Genomic DNA, 14,911 nt, shown 5'->3' on the forward strand with positions numbered 1-14,911 from the left:
CTGTAGACACAGAGGCAAATGAGAAAAAACATAGAAATGAAGTGTGATGCAGTGTGGCCACCTCTAACTCAGCGACTGTCGGAGGCAAGGTCATTATGATCTCCAGGCAAAGCAGGAACATCTTCAGATGTGTGCGGTGGGAGGTTCCACTTCTGCTTGCAAGGGATGCTCAGTGGAGTGCGGACTGGTCTAAGTCATCCCAACACTCCTCTATTTCCCCATTTCAATTCCTGAGGTCTTCCATTCCATCTCAGTTCACACTCTCATTTTGCATGAGATCTGTTGATGCTCTAAACGCAACTGACCTTTGCAATTTTGCAATCCACAAGATCAATTTTGGATCCTGATTTTATGCCTCCTCCGTTCTGAGGCTAATAACCTAAAAGTTATTACAACACAAAGACAGTTCCTGGTTCTCTACTGGAAGCCAAGAATTTTAACTTAAGCCTGTCATTATCTTTTTATTAGGAACTTGTTGCCCAAAGCCTTCCTCCAACAGACACTTCATAGGTTATCACTTAAGTAACTCTTTTGCCTCTGCGTGTCATGGTCTACCTGAGAAATACTCACTGAATCCTCAGTGCCTTCGGATCCAGCTAAGCCCAATAGCTATTTCTTGTAGGATCTGTGCCTGCGACTATTCCTCAGAACAATTTCTTTATCAGAGTTTTTCTTTGCAACTTACAATCATTTCCAATTAGTTTATCAGAAAAGGATTTGTTAAAGGACTTTGGACTAGCCTCCAAAATTGAAGGAGTAGTTCGTCTAAGAGGAAGATGCTTTTTACTGAAGCACAACCCTTGAAATCTACCTGTGTGATTTCATACTTAGGGATTATCCTGAAAATGCAGCTGTTAGCTCCTCTCCCTCCCTCCCAAACATCTCAAAACACATTTATGAAATAAAACCTATTCTTCATTAACAATTTCCTGAAAGGGTAAAATACTCCCACCCGACTTGGGCTTTATTAACATGAATACATTTTTTTTCTATAAAAGGTATCCATGGGATCTTTAATTCTCTGTACCTAGCTACCCGCAAACACCTTCCTTTTTTTTTTTTTTTTCTGTCTTCTGTCCTAGCCAAAGTTTGTGGTTTCTATTCTCAAGCATCTAGAGAGATTTGATTTCTCAGGAAATTCTTATTTTTAATTTATGTGCCATTGATAGGACAAGGAATAAAAATTATCTCATGTGATACTGTGGGTCACTGTGTCCTGAGCTGGGGAGCCTCAGTTAATTTCTACCTAGTTGATGGTCAATACCTTCTCCATACCTATGGGAAAACAATAAATGTTAACAGCCACCATTACCCTGTAGATACAATGGCTTAGGTAAAGGAAAGAAAGCATTTTATATAAGATGCAGCAAGCCAGGAAATAGAGGTGGAGTCTACAGTTCTTATTTCCGCAGCTGTCTTGAGGCTATAACTGGCATCTTCCTCCCCTATCTCCCATCCCATGTTTTTGCCTGTCTTTGGCTAACACTGTAGTTGGCTGAAGTCCTTTGCCCAATGGGATAACCTACACCTTTATTTCTGTGGGGCTTAAATCCTTAAATCCTTAGTGGTCCTGCCTGTAAATTTTGTCCACTGATTATTTTGACCGTTGCACGTGATATACAACAAAGGACCCCTGGGGATCTCTTCCGTTCCAGCGGTAATTCTCCCAGCATCTATTGTGAAACAGCAACTCTATTTCCTTTTGATAGTCAAGGTCAGTTAGTAGAACCGCACCCCTACCCCCTACCCCCCTGCACCTGTTTGTTTAGCGCTGCGTTTCTCAACCTCTGTGCTATTGACATTTTGGACTGCTAAATTCTTGGTTGTGGGGGGCTGTTCCGTGTGTTGTAGAATGTTTAGCACTATCCCTGGCCTCCGGATGCCAGTAGCAACCCTACTCTCAGCCCCCAGCTATGACAACCGAAAAGATCTCGAGACATTGCCAGATGTGCCCAGGGTGGAAAAATCATCTTTTGTTGAGAAAGATTGGTTTAGTGGTTTGAAAAGCCCCAAAGGGACAGGGGAGAGTCTCAGCCTCAGGAAATGCTCAGTGTCTCCTGCAGTGAATGCTCTTTTCCGGTTACTATCACTTCTTGACCAGCAAAACCTATGCTTGGAATGTTGACGATGTTCCAAGTATCAGCCACACCGGAAGTGCTGAAGGGCAACTTACCACTGGAGTGTGACAGGGCAATTCAAGCAGGGAACGGATGCTGGGCAGAACAGAGGAGTAGAAGTTCACTCCATCCATTTTACATTAAGCAATAAATTTGTCATATAAAATTTGAGGAGTAGGGTATAGCTCAGTGGTAGAGCACACGCTTGGCATGCTGGAGGTTCTGGGTTCAATCCCGGGTACCTCCATTAAAAAGTAAAGACTTTAAAAAGAGAAAATTTGAATTATACAGAGAGAAGGGGAAAAAGTCTCTATATGTCAACATTAGAAGACAAACAGTACTAATACTTTTAAAAATAACATTTTCTCCCTTATTATAAATATAATGTATATTCACTATAAACTACTGGGAAAACAAAAATGAAGTTTCCCATAATCACATCATTCAGAAAAAGAAACATGTTTTAACACTGATACATATATATATTTATATTTATATATATATAAATTTATGTATATATATTTGCTTCAGTCTTTGCCACAAAATTTAAAACCTGTATCTTATAGTATAAAATAATACTTGGTTAATGTAACAGTCAAGCATCATAGGAATTTATACATTAGAAAGTGAAAGTTCTCGCCATTTCTGACTCCGGATACAACACTGCTAATATTTTGGTGTATCTTTTCCTACATATAACCTAACTTACATTTCTTAAAAATTATGAAATAATATCTCCCTCTAAATACTGTTTTGCAGCTTTCCTTTTTCTCCTGATGATATATCTTGGATATTTTTTAGTGTAAACACACCACTTTTACAAGTCTTTTTAAAGTTAGTATAGCATTGCATTATATAAGTGCATTCAAATTTAGTTAATTAATGTACTGGTGCACATTAAAATGATTTCCAATCTTTTAATATTACAGCGATGCCAGGAACATTTTGTGGCTGTGTGCGTGTGTGCGCGCGCGCGCTCACACACGCACACACCCATATATTTGCCCAGAGCCCAGTGTTTTTTAACTAGTCTTTTTAAACATACAAATACATATTACATCAGTGGTCTAGTCTTCTGAGTTGTTTGCAACAAGCAAACCTGAGACATGAGGTCACATCTGCCTCTAAGAAAAATACAAGCTTGTTTACTCCTTTCTATAAAAGCAGTACAGTTGCCAATTCAGTGTTCCTCGGCTGTGGTGCAACTCCACTGTGTGCAAAGAATCCATCGACCTACCCTGCATTGCGCCCGTGGAACTTGGGGAGCAAGGAAAATCAACGCAACACAATACTCAACGCAACACAATACACAATGCAACACGATACAAAGTAGCAGTTCTTTATCTCGGACCCAGGCGTCTCCCATCCTCTGCCAGCTTCCATCAGATAGTAAGAGGCTAACTTACTAGTTGTTAAGAAAGGTAAAATTTCAGGCTCTGACAAAAGTAGTTTATCGCAATTGGGTGAGAAAAAACACTAGAGTCTTTTTGTAAAATGTGTTTATAATGGTTACATAATTATCTTTCAGATGGACACATCATAATTTATACAACTTAACCTGCCTATCCTTATAAAGTTGTTTACAAATTTTGCTAGTCTCTTGTATGTAACTGGTTTAAACATTTTTTTGAAAAAAAACAAAAACAAAAACAAAAAACATTTTTTTGGGGGGGAGGGGTAGGTAATTAGGTTTCTTTCTTTATTTTAATGGAGGTCCTGGGGATTGAACCCAGGACCTCATGCATGCCAAGCATGCACTCTGCCGTTGAGCTATACCCTCCCCCAAAATGTTTCTAAAATGTAGTCTTATGTGACTGGCTTCTTTCACTTAGTCTCATGTTGTCGAGGTTCACCCATATGGTAGTGTAAATAGTATTTCATTCCTTTCTATTCATTGTGTGGATATACCACATTTTGATTATCTACTCATCTGTTGATGATCATTTGGGCGGTTTTCACCTTTTGATTATTGTGAATAGCACGGCTATGAACGTTTGTGTACTAGGTATACGTCTAAAAGTGGAAATACTGGGGCATATGATAATTCTATGTTTAACTCTTTGAGACTGCCAAACTGTCTTCTACAGCAGCTGCATCATTTTACATTCCTACCAGCAATGGATGAGAGGTATAATTTCCCTCTATCCCCACTAACACTTGTCATTCCCTGTAATTCTTGATTATGGCCATCCTGGTGGGTGGTATCTCATTGTGGTTTTGCCCGTCCCTTTTTACTGCCTCAAACACCAGCTTCCCTCTCCAGTAAAGAACTAGAGCATCAATTTTCTCCTCCTACGTGCTAGCATTGCTTGAAAAAGAAATCTATGAAATGGTATGTGTACACTTCACAATACCACTTCAGACCCTACAGGTATCTTTTAAATACTATGGTTATCATTTTAGAAATGGTCACTCAAGGTTCTGGCAATTCCTCACGATACCCCCCGGTCCACCCCCCCCTCCCACCCCAGTTTAGGTAATAAACACATAATCAGGTAAATGCTGAAGTAGAAACTGTCTTGAGGCCCTAGATTTCTTATCTTCCTTGGTTGTATGGGTTTTTAAATAATGCAAACAGATTTTGATATGTGATTTTTTTCCTACAAAGGTGAGGATTTATAAAGTGAATAGAAAAGGTGCATTTGAAAGGTTTAGTGCATGCTCCAGAGTCAGATGTGGGCAATGGCAACGCAACAGGAGGAGGAGGAAAGAACTGCATCTTGGAAGTGAGATCTTACTGAAAACCTTTACTTTCCTCTCCCTTACTCAGGGCGGTGGTTTTCCTGTAAACACAAACGCAAATACGTTCCACCAAATACCAAAGCTATGTGCACACACTTGAAGCAATAAAACAGGGAGACAGTCAGGGTGGAGATGCCTTCTGCAGGTCGCCACGCAGGCTGAAGAGCATTTCTCCACAAAGGAGGAGCTACACTTTGGACACCTGGGGTAACTGCTTAAGCAAATAGGTGCTGGGAAAGTATCTGTGGGATTCATCTCCATGAAGTACCTGGAGAAGTCACTACAGGTTATGAAACTTAGTGTTGTAATCCTTACACTTAGGGGGAAGCAGTGAAAAGCTGTTCAGTAACACTGTTGCAGTTGAACAGCTGAACAGGAGTGGTGGCTGGAGAAAGAAAAGAAATATGACTGATCCAGGTTTTGGAAGTTGAGGTCTTGGGAGCTGCTACACAGGTAGACCGAGGAAAAATACCCTATTCCCAGACTATAGTTAAAATAGCATTGACCCTAAAAATGTTCATAACTTACTGGCTTCCTTGGATCTAAGAGTCACATTAAAATGATTACAATTATATCAAAGTTGCCTTTTTCCCTCCCTCCCTCTTGATGCTCAAGTGATCTCTAATCAAAGAGGAGGGGGATCCTGGTAGAAAACATCTGTAGGGTGAGACCTCACACAAACTCAGAATTACATGCCCAACATCCACAAAGCAAGAGTTCAGCCCAGGTCCTCCGGAACCTATTTCATCCACAAGGCATGTGGCCAGTCAATAGATGGACTTTGCAAGCTTCTTGCTTTAGGGCTGGAAGAGACCCTCGATTACCTAAAGCAGAAAACCTTCCTATGACACAGGCCTGTCGCAGGCTTGAGATCACTGCCATATACTAGTCAAGTTGTTTCATTTACTGTTCCTTTGTTCCTAAATCAACAAGGAGTTAAGATCTTGTGCACAAGAGGCGCTTACAATATGGAGGTTATTCAAACGTAATAAAATACAGTACTTGTGTTTTCCCTACCGGGCCTTGGCCACCCGATGAACTAAGCCCCAGCCTGAGTTTTTAATCCAGAAGATGCTGGATTGCCATTTAGGGGCCCATCTTCAGGCTGGGACCGTCGTTCATCAACAGACCGTTATGGAGGCTTACAAGGGCCCTGTTGCTAAGACGGGGTCAGGGTTGCGGTGGCCACAAGGTCTAGGAAGAGATGGCAGTACCTGCCCGTAACTAAATGCTCACAATTTAGCGGTGCGCACTCGCTATTATTATTACTAACTTCTCTTTCTCTTTTTGGAAAGCGAGGGTGGGAGAATGAGATCAAGGCTAATAACTAACTGAGCATTTACTATGTGGAAGGCCCTGCTGTGCGCCTTGGCAGTAACTCATGTAGTGGTCAGATAATCCTCCAAGGAGGGTCCAACTCTCCTCCTATCTTACAGACCAAGAAACTGAGCTACAAGCGAATCACGTCCTCGAGGTCACACAACCACTCGGGGGCGAGACCCCTGTGAACGCAGGCAGCCTGGCCCCACGCTGCCGGGAGAGAAGGCGCGCGGCGGGACGACCGGGAAGGAGGGAGCGGAAAGGGGAAGACGGCGGGCTCCGGGGCGGGGGATACAGGGGCGGGTTTTCTTTCATCTGAGAAAATACCAACGACGCTATCCGCTTATTGATTTGCTTATTGCCATCCTTTAGCTGCTGGCGTCACCTAATTAAAAAACTCCTAACTCTGTAATTCCCAACTCGGCCTCGATCCCGAGAAGACCTTCCCACGAGAGACGCGAGCCTGCTCCTTTCCTCCCCGTCCTATCCCGAGCCTCGCAGGGCCGACTCCAGCGGCGAACTACAACCCCCAGTATGCACCGCGCGGGAGGCGGGGTCCACGCAGGGGTGTTCCGAAGGTGCCTTGAGAAAAAAAAAATCACGTACATTTTCCGTCTCTTTCTCACCTTCACACTAGCTCACCCTCAGGAGGAGGTATCGTGTTTTTTTTATGAACAGCTCACGCAGAGAAGCGTGTACAGTCGCTTCTGTGTTCAGGCGTGACAGAGGGCAGGCGCGACGCCGCCGCGCGGGCGCGAGGTCCCCCCGGGCCACGCGCGGGGCGGAACCAGCGGCGGCGGGGCCGGGACGCAGGCCGGAAGTGTGCGAGCGCGAAGGGAGAAGCTTGAGTGGCTGCGGCTCACACTTCCGGCCAGTGCGTCGACGTCGGCCGGCTGAAAAGGGCGCCGCTTGGGGGTCTTCCGCCGCCGCTTTACGCGCTCCGCTCGTTCCCGGGCGCTCATTTTCCTCTCTCCTCGCCGTAGGCCGTGACGACATGAGCAGCAAAGAAGGTGGCGTCCTTTGCAGCCTTGGGTGTTAATAATTTTTGTCGCATTTCCCACTTCCCACCCTTGAGGGCTACCCTCTCCCCTTGCATGCTCGGGGGGCTGCGGCCCTGGTGACTTTCCTGGCCACATTGGCACTATTTACACCTCCTCGTTTTCTTACACCCTCGGGCCGTTTTTATCTTGGTGGGGTAATGGCCAGATCAAGGGTCCCCTTGGTGGAGCCAAAGGTTTGGAGAGGGGAGGGCAGAGCTGCTCTAATGTCATAATATCAGCTGAGAAAGCCTCTGCTTCGCGAGGGCCCGTAGATAGCTGGTTTTAAAGGGAAGGAGGGGTTTGCCTGTGTTTCTTATTTTTGGTGAGGGGAAGTAATTAGGTTTATTTAATTTTAGAGGAGGTCCGGGGGATTGAACTCAGGACCTTGTGCAGGCTAAGCATGCTCTCTACCACTTGAGCTATACTCTCCCCTACTGCCTGTGTTACGTTTTTGTCAACTCTTGGTGATGGAAGAGCCCTGTCCAACCGTTTTCTCCTTCTCTACGTAAGGGTCAGGAGGGTTCAGGAAAAGGAAGCATGACAATTTCCCACATAACCAGAGAAGAGAAGGGAAGGATGTTCATTCATCTTCACCCGTGATGTTGGCCTTCAAATGTAAGTTCTCCATCATGTAAGCTGGTGAACGGAAGACAGCTAAAGAGATTGTGACGAGAGTCATTTATCCATGTTGTGCCCACGGAAACAGCTTCAAGAATTTTCCTGGAGGGTTTGCGGTGGATCTAGGTCTACCGTAAAAGTTGAGGTTACAAAAGTCTTGACTTTTTTTCCCATTATACTTTCACTGGTAAACATGGTTAATTAACATCAAACATGCCACGTAACTAAAAATTACTGCGTACGTGATACATACATATATGCCAGGTGTGTGTGTGTATATATATATATCAGGTATATATGCTTATTTATATCAGGTGTATGTATTAAGTGTGTATGTATTAGCTATATGTGTACATATATTTAATTTTTACCGTGTATTGGTTTTGTTTCCTCAGCTAGACTTTGAGGGTTGTTTTTTTTTAAATTAAGTTACTGGGGATTGAATCCAGGACCTCGTGCATGCTAAGCATGCGCTCTACCACTGAGCTATACCACTCCACCCCTCAGCTAGACTTTGGAAGACGGGGACTGCGTTTTTGTTTTGTAGCACTTTGCACAGTGTGGGAACTCATCTGTTAGTAAATCAAACATGTATATGTATTCACTGTTACGTTTTCTCAATATATTAACTTGGTCACGTTGTTTCTCTTTTCAAAACAAAACAAAACAGAATTCACCTAACTCTCGTCTTCTGTCCAGCATCCTATTCTTTATAGTTTTTGTGGTTCAGGAATCTAAGAGAGGCAGTCACCTGAAGGCCGGAATTGGGCTGGAGGATCCACAGCTGTTGGCAAGTTATGCCTCTGCCAATGACCAGCTCTGGGTTCCTCTGCATGTGGCCCCCTCCGTAGTACTGCTTGAATGTCCTCGTTTTGGCATCTCTAGACTGAGAGAAAGGAGGAGACCACAGTTCTCCTATCTTAATCTTGGACGTCATACGCTGTCACTTTTGCTACATTCTATTTGTTAGAAATGAGGCAGTTTAAAAACGCTGCCTCGTATTTAAGTGGAAGGGAATTAGGGTCCCCTTTTTGAAGGGTGGAGTCAAATTAATTTGCGGACGTATTTTAAAACCACCACAGCACCTACAGTGATCTTCAGGGAGTGAGACAACTAGTTGTAATTGAGTAGAGAGCATACTGAAAAAGCTGTATCCTCAGTGGAAAAACTACATCGGGTTAGGTATTTGCCCACCTTTTACTCACACACCCTGTACCGAGCTGCTTGTTTCCAAGCATGTTTTGTTCTTACAGGTTTCTGCCTGCCTTTGTGCACATAGTTCTCTTTAAGCTTGAGATGGCTTCTGACATGGTGCCCCCTTGCCCATCTGTTGTGCTGTGGTTTTCTTCAAGTCCCAGCGCAAGTAGCTTCTTCCCTTCGAAGCCTGTCTGATTTTCTGCTCAAGCAAACTTGATGACAAACATTGCATTTGTTGAACATTCACCCATTCAGTCATGCAATATTTATTGAGCATCCGAGTTCTAGCATGTGTAGGTCATGAACAAGAAAAATGTAGTTCCTGCTTTACTGAACCTTTTATATATGTTTATTACAGCATGAACACATTTAATTATTTGTTTACATCTCTACCTCATTGGACTGAGCTTAAGGATAAAAACTGCCTTATTTAACTTTGTATTCATAGTATCTAGTTCACAGTGGTCACTAATGTGTTTATAATAAGTAGTGGATACATTTGATTATCTTGAAATATCAGGCAAAATCCTAGCCTAATTATTATCTCAGTAATAAAAGACTAGATATATTTAGGTCCTTGCCAGCTACTAATGTGGTTAATACTTTATTCATGTTCTGGGGTTTTTTTCATGCAAAATAGATGTGTGGATTGCTCCTTATGGGACAGGCAACTTGCTAGGTCTTTGGAGTGACAATGCTTCTCAAATAAAGTGGTTATTAAGACAGTTAAGTGGTTTATGGGTATTTCAACAACTATTTCTTAAAATTGGGAAATTTGATGCTATTAAAGTTTATAAACTTTTAATTTAAAAACTTCAGTTTCTTTTTTGTAGATATTTGTATTGTATATGACAAGGTAATTAAAAATAACTTCATATAATTTACTGAGGTAATTGAAAGAAAATTTTGTAAGTAGTTACGTGTGATAATTTTGTGATGACAATGTCATGTTTAATACAACAAACTCTTTTACAATAGTATACGTCTCATTGTGAGGCTCTGAGTGGTGAAATCCAGTTATGGCATACCGTATTTAAAGAATATCTTGGTTATTCTTGGCTATTCAAAGCAAAATGTTTGATTTCCAAGTACTTTAAAAATAAATAAGATGGCTTTGTCCCCTTCATTTTCATAAAGTAATAGTTGCCTTCTTGTGTATAGTGACAATATTGTTTGACAGCCTTTGGGTATAGAATAAGCATGCTTATGGCATGATGATGTGTTCTTAGCATTTCAACAGGAACTTGATGCAAGACATGACAAATATGAGAGACTCGTGAAACTTAGTCGGGATATAACTGTTGAAAGTAAGAGGACAATTTTTCTCCTCCATAGGATTACAAGGTCAGTAAATATCTTTAAAATTTGTTCAAATTGGATACAGTTTGGGGCATATTTTATATGTATTGTAAGTCAATGGACAGTAACTTGCTGACTTGCTCTGTGAACACTGGGATCAGAGGATATTAGCAGTTAGATTGTAAGAGTAAACATTTTAATAGAAATAGGAGGGAAGAATTCTTACTTTCAGAGCAGCTAGAGATTTGTGTTCTGTGAAGATCATTCACCAACATAGAGCTGTTGTTTGTGAAAATATTAAAATCTTAATGGCTTCTTAGGGCCTATACATTAAAGCTTTGCCTGGATGATAGTTGGAAAAATTTTAATATCAGATAAACTTTAAATTCTGCTTCACTTACCTTCCCGTTCATTTTTCAGCTCATTGCAGTTTGGCTTTCTGCCTCAGAATTGAAATTGAAATTGCCTTTGTTACCTTCATATTGCTAAATCTAGTACACACTCTTCTGCTGTTTTCTTACTTATATTTTCATAGTGAATGATAGCGTTGACTACTTAATTCTATGAAAGTTCTTCTACCTTCAGCTCTGTGACATTCATTTTTCTTTGAAATTTCTTTCTCTAGGACTTCACTGTTTTTCTAGGTAGGCGCTGTGTATTTAATAGATTTCTTGGTTGTAAGTAACAGAGGCCAGACTAAACAAGTCAAAGTTCAAGAGGAGAGAAGTGAATTATAGAGATTCAGGAATATTTTATGAATCTCCATTTCTGGTCTTTATTTGCTTCATATTTCATTTGACTAGTTTTCTTTGCTTCTCTCTTCTCCATGGGGGTGGAAATCACTTACTCTGCAACTCCCAAGGAGACATTCTTGTTACATTACACATTCCAGATGCCTCAAGGATAGCAATGATTGGCTTTCCACAAATGTATCTTACAAAGTATTTAAGAAAGACCAAATATAATTTATGAGCTTTTCATTATTAAAGTATTATTGAAGTATTCTGTTCACTACCTTACAGCTTTTAGGTTAACTCTCAGATGATTTAATTTTTATTCCATTAAGTGGAAGCAAATTTGCCATATGTAGATTTATTGGAAGGTGGCACTGTTAACCTTTTCTTTTTCATACTTGAGTCTAAAATTGGTGTTTGCTTATTTTCTTAAGAAGTTTTCAGACAGCTTATACACACTTGAGCTTATGTTATGGAAAGAAGCATCACTGATCATAATTAATCATAATTATGAACACTTTTTTTCAGTGAAAATTGCAATTCTAAAACAATTGCTGTCACTATTCAGCAGTTTAAATAAATAATAGAATTGTAACGTCAGAACTTGGTATTTTAGAAAAAGCCACATTATTATGTAAAGTCATCTTTTAAATATGTGTTCTCCAAAAAAAGTAAATATTCATTAGTAAACATAGGATATAGTAATCTTTAGAAAAGTAAAAAATGACAGAGAAGTAGACACTGAGTGAAAGAAGTCAGTCAGTGACAATGTGCTAAGATAAGCACTATCAGTGAGCAGATTTCATATTTTATGCAATTTTAAAAAAGTCATAGTTGTGTCCATATTTACATTTTTGGATTAGTAAACTAAGAAGATCGTAAACTTCAGAAAACTTACAAACTACAGAGAGTAAAACTGTTTTATGAAGGAAATCAGTCAGAGGACATAAAGATAATTACTATTAATGATCAGGTTTCCTATTTTAACTGTACTTTTATTTTCTTTAATGGGTGTAGGTAGATAGCTCTTTACCGGTGAGCTTTGATAGTTGGGTGTTTCAAGGAATTTTTTTCGTTTCATCTCATGATATTCTTGGATTATCCTTTTATTTCTGTAGAATCTGTTGTCATGTCCTCTCTCTCATTCCTGATCTTGGTAATTTGTATCCTCTCTTTCCTGATCTGTCCGGCTAGAGGTTTATCAGTTCTGTTGATCTTAAAGGCCTCCTGTTGATTTCATTGATATTCTGTATGTTTTGGTTTTCTTGCACATTGATTTCTGTTATTTTCTTTTTTCTGCTTACTTTGAATTCACTTGCTCCTCTTCTAAAGAGTTTCTTAAGATGGAAGCTGAGATCAAAAATTAAACAGATCATTTCTTTTTTAACAGGCATTTAGTACTCCAAATATTATAAAAATTTTTTATTTAGTTCAGAATACTCTATTTTTCTTTCTGAGTTCATCTTTGACTCATTGATTGTTTAGAGGTATGTTTCCAAATATTTAGGAATTTTCCAAACATCTTTAAGTTTTTGATTTTATTGTTGTCAGAAAGGATACCATACTTTCCATGATTTGAGTTCTTTTAAATTTACTGAAAGTTGGTTTGGCTCAGAATATGGTCTGTCTGGATATTGTGCACTTGAAAACAGTGTGTATTCTGCTGTTGTTGGATGTAGTGTTCTGTAAATGTCAGTTAAGTCAAGTTGGCTGATAGGGTTGTTCAAGTCATCTGTGTCATTCATGACTTTCTGTATACTTGTTCTATCAGTTACTGAGAGAGGAGTTGAAATCTCTTCACTATAATTGTTGATTTGTCTCCTTTTGCAATTCTAACAGTTTTTGCTTGATGTATTTGAGCTCTTTGCTGCATTAACATTTAGGATTGTTCTGTTCTCTTGATGACTTGACCCACTATTGTTTTGATAGTATCCCTGGAAATAGTCTTTGTTTTGAAGTTAATATAGCTACTCTAGTTTTCTTTTGATTAGTGTTGATAGAGTATATCTTTTTTTCATCCTTTTATTTTTAATCTATTTGTGTCTATTTAAAGAGGATTTCTTATCTTGTTTTTTAATCCATTTATCCATTTTATCCAATCTGTGCATTTTATGGAGGTTTTTAGACCATTTACAGTTAATGTGATTATTGAATATGGTTGGATTTAAGTCTGTGATTCACTTTTCACTTTTTTGCCTTATTTTGGATTGAGTATTTTTTGTAATTCCACCTTATCTTACTTGTTAGCTTATTAGCTATAGGTTTTTATTTTGTTTTTATAGTGATTGTTTTATGGTTCCTAACATATAACTTGTGAGTCTACTATCCTTAATTTGCACAATACTGTATTAATTGAAACTTACACATATTAGAATCATGTCTTTCCTTTGCAGGGGTCTGTGGTAACAGTTACTTTGCAAATTGAGATCACAATGTTGATATGCACAGATTTCAGTTAACGTGATACTATGAGAAATAAAGACAGCCTGCATGTCACTTCAGATATAGTATAGGAACACTGTAATGGTATACTTCCTTTTCCGTTTCACCTCTACAAGCTTGGCTTTTGTGCTCCTTCAAAATACGTTATTATTTTTACTTAAACAGTATGATTTTTTAATTTTTAAATTAAAACTTATCCACATATTTACCATTTCTGGCATCCTTTATTCCTTTATGTATAGATTCACATTTTCATCTGGTATCATTTTCCTTTTGCCTGAAGAACGTCCTTTAATATTTGTTGTGGTGTCTGTCTGCTGGTGGTGCCTCAGCTGTTTCTGGCCTTGGGTGAGCTGGGAGCTTGGTATGCCTGCTCACTTAGGGTGCGTCTTTTTTCAGCTGTGGATAGTTTCCTCTAAGTCTGCACTGATCAGAATTCAGCTGCAGACTTGAGTGGGTCCCCTGTGTAGATCTCTGAAACTCTATCTGTGTAGTTTTCTCCATTTGTTATTCTGCCTTGCAAGTTTTAGCCGCCTTGATCACCCTGAATCCCAACTCCTTGTCTGCTGAGGGAGACATGCAGGCTTCACCTAGGTTTCTTATCCGCACACTGTCACTTGGAAACCCTCCAGGCAATCAGATGGGACAGTCTTAGGGCACATGTCCTTTTTTTCACCCTTAATCAGAGATCACTGTCTCCTACTGCCTGTTGTCCAGTGTCTGAAAACCACTGTTTTGTGTGTCTGTGTATTTATGTATTTTTCTTAGTTGTTAATGGTGGGAGGATAAATCCTATTCATGTAACTCCATCCTGACTAAAAGTGGGCATCTCCAGATGTCATATTTTTATGAACGTAATTTTTCTTGCAGTTATGGTCGTATTATCTGCACAACTTTTTATTCTTCTCTTTTCACTTGATACTAGCTGTCACACTTTTTTTTTAATTGAAGTGTAGCCAGTTACATTGTGTCAGTTTCTGGTGCACAGTACAATGTCCTGGTCATACATATACATACATGTATTCATTTTCATTACTTACATCATTTTTCAAGTTTTTACATACTTTTAATAGAATATAATTATACTTTTGAGTTAGTAGCCAAATACATCGAATATTTACTTAGCTCTGTTTGATTGATATGTAGAGTATTTCAGTTTTTCACTATTGAAACATCTGACTGATGTTTTAAAAGTTCCCAATATCTTGATTATAGTGCTCCTGATATGGAAGAAATACTCACTGAATCAGAAATGAAAGTGGATGGCGTCAGACAGAAGATACTGCAGGCGGCCCAAGAGCTCTCAGGGGAAGACATGCATCAGTTCCACAGAGCCATGACCACAGGTAAGCCTCGGCTCCCTTCAGCGATAAATGTTCTTAAAAAACATAGTGTGTCACAT

General features: G+C 39.8%; 1 protein-coding gene across 5 annotated transcripts in view; it reads left to right on the forward strand.

Annotated features, from left to right (window-relative positions):
• Window positions 1-6,984: 6,984 nt before the first annotated feature.
• Window positions 6,985-14,911, forward strand: part of TSNAX (translin associated factor X) — a 394,977-nt gene continuing 387,050 nt past the window's right edge. For 2 of the 5 annotated variants that reach the window (XR_010381834.1, XM_064487872.1), the window contains exons 1-4: window positions 6,999-7,189; window positions 7,730-7,834; window positions 10,264-10,378; window positions 14,725-14,855. Coding sequence is in view for 3 of the 5 variants with exons in the window: in XM_064487872.1 (XP_064343942.1) it covers window positions 7,174-7,189; window positions 7,730-7,834; window positions 10,264-10,378; window positions 14,725-14,855 (367 nt within the window). In the remaining 2 variants the exon portion in view is untranslated. Of the gene's footprint in view, window positions 7,190-7,729; window positions 7,835-10,263; window positions 10,379-14,724; window positions 14,856-14,911 lie in introns of all 5 variants that reach the window. The other 3 variants (XR_010381833.1, XM_064487870.1, XM_010995424.3) reach the window with 3 other exon arrangements.

Source organism: Camelus dromedarius, chromosome 8 (assembly GCF_036321535.1).
Source record: "Camelus dromedarius isolate mCamDro1 chromosome 8, mCamDro1.pat, whole genome shotgun sequence".
NCBI lineage: Eukaryota > Metazoa > Chordata > Mammalia > Artiodactyla > Camelidae > Camelus > Camelus dromedarius.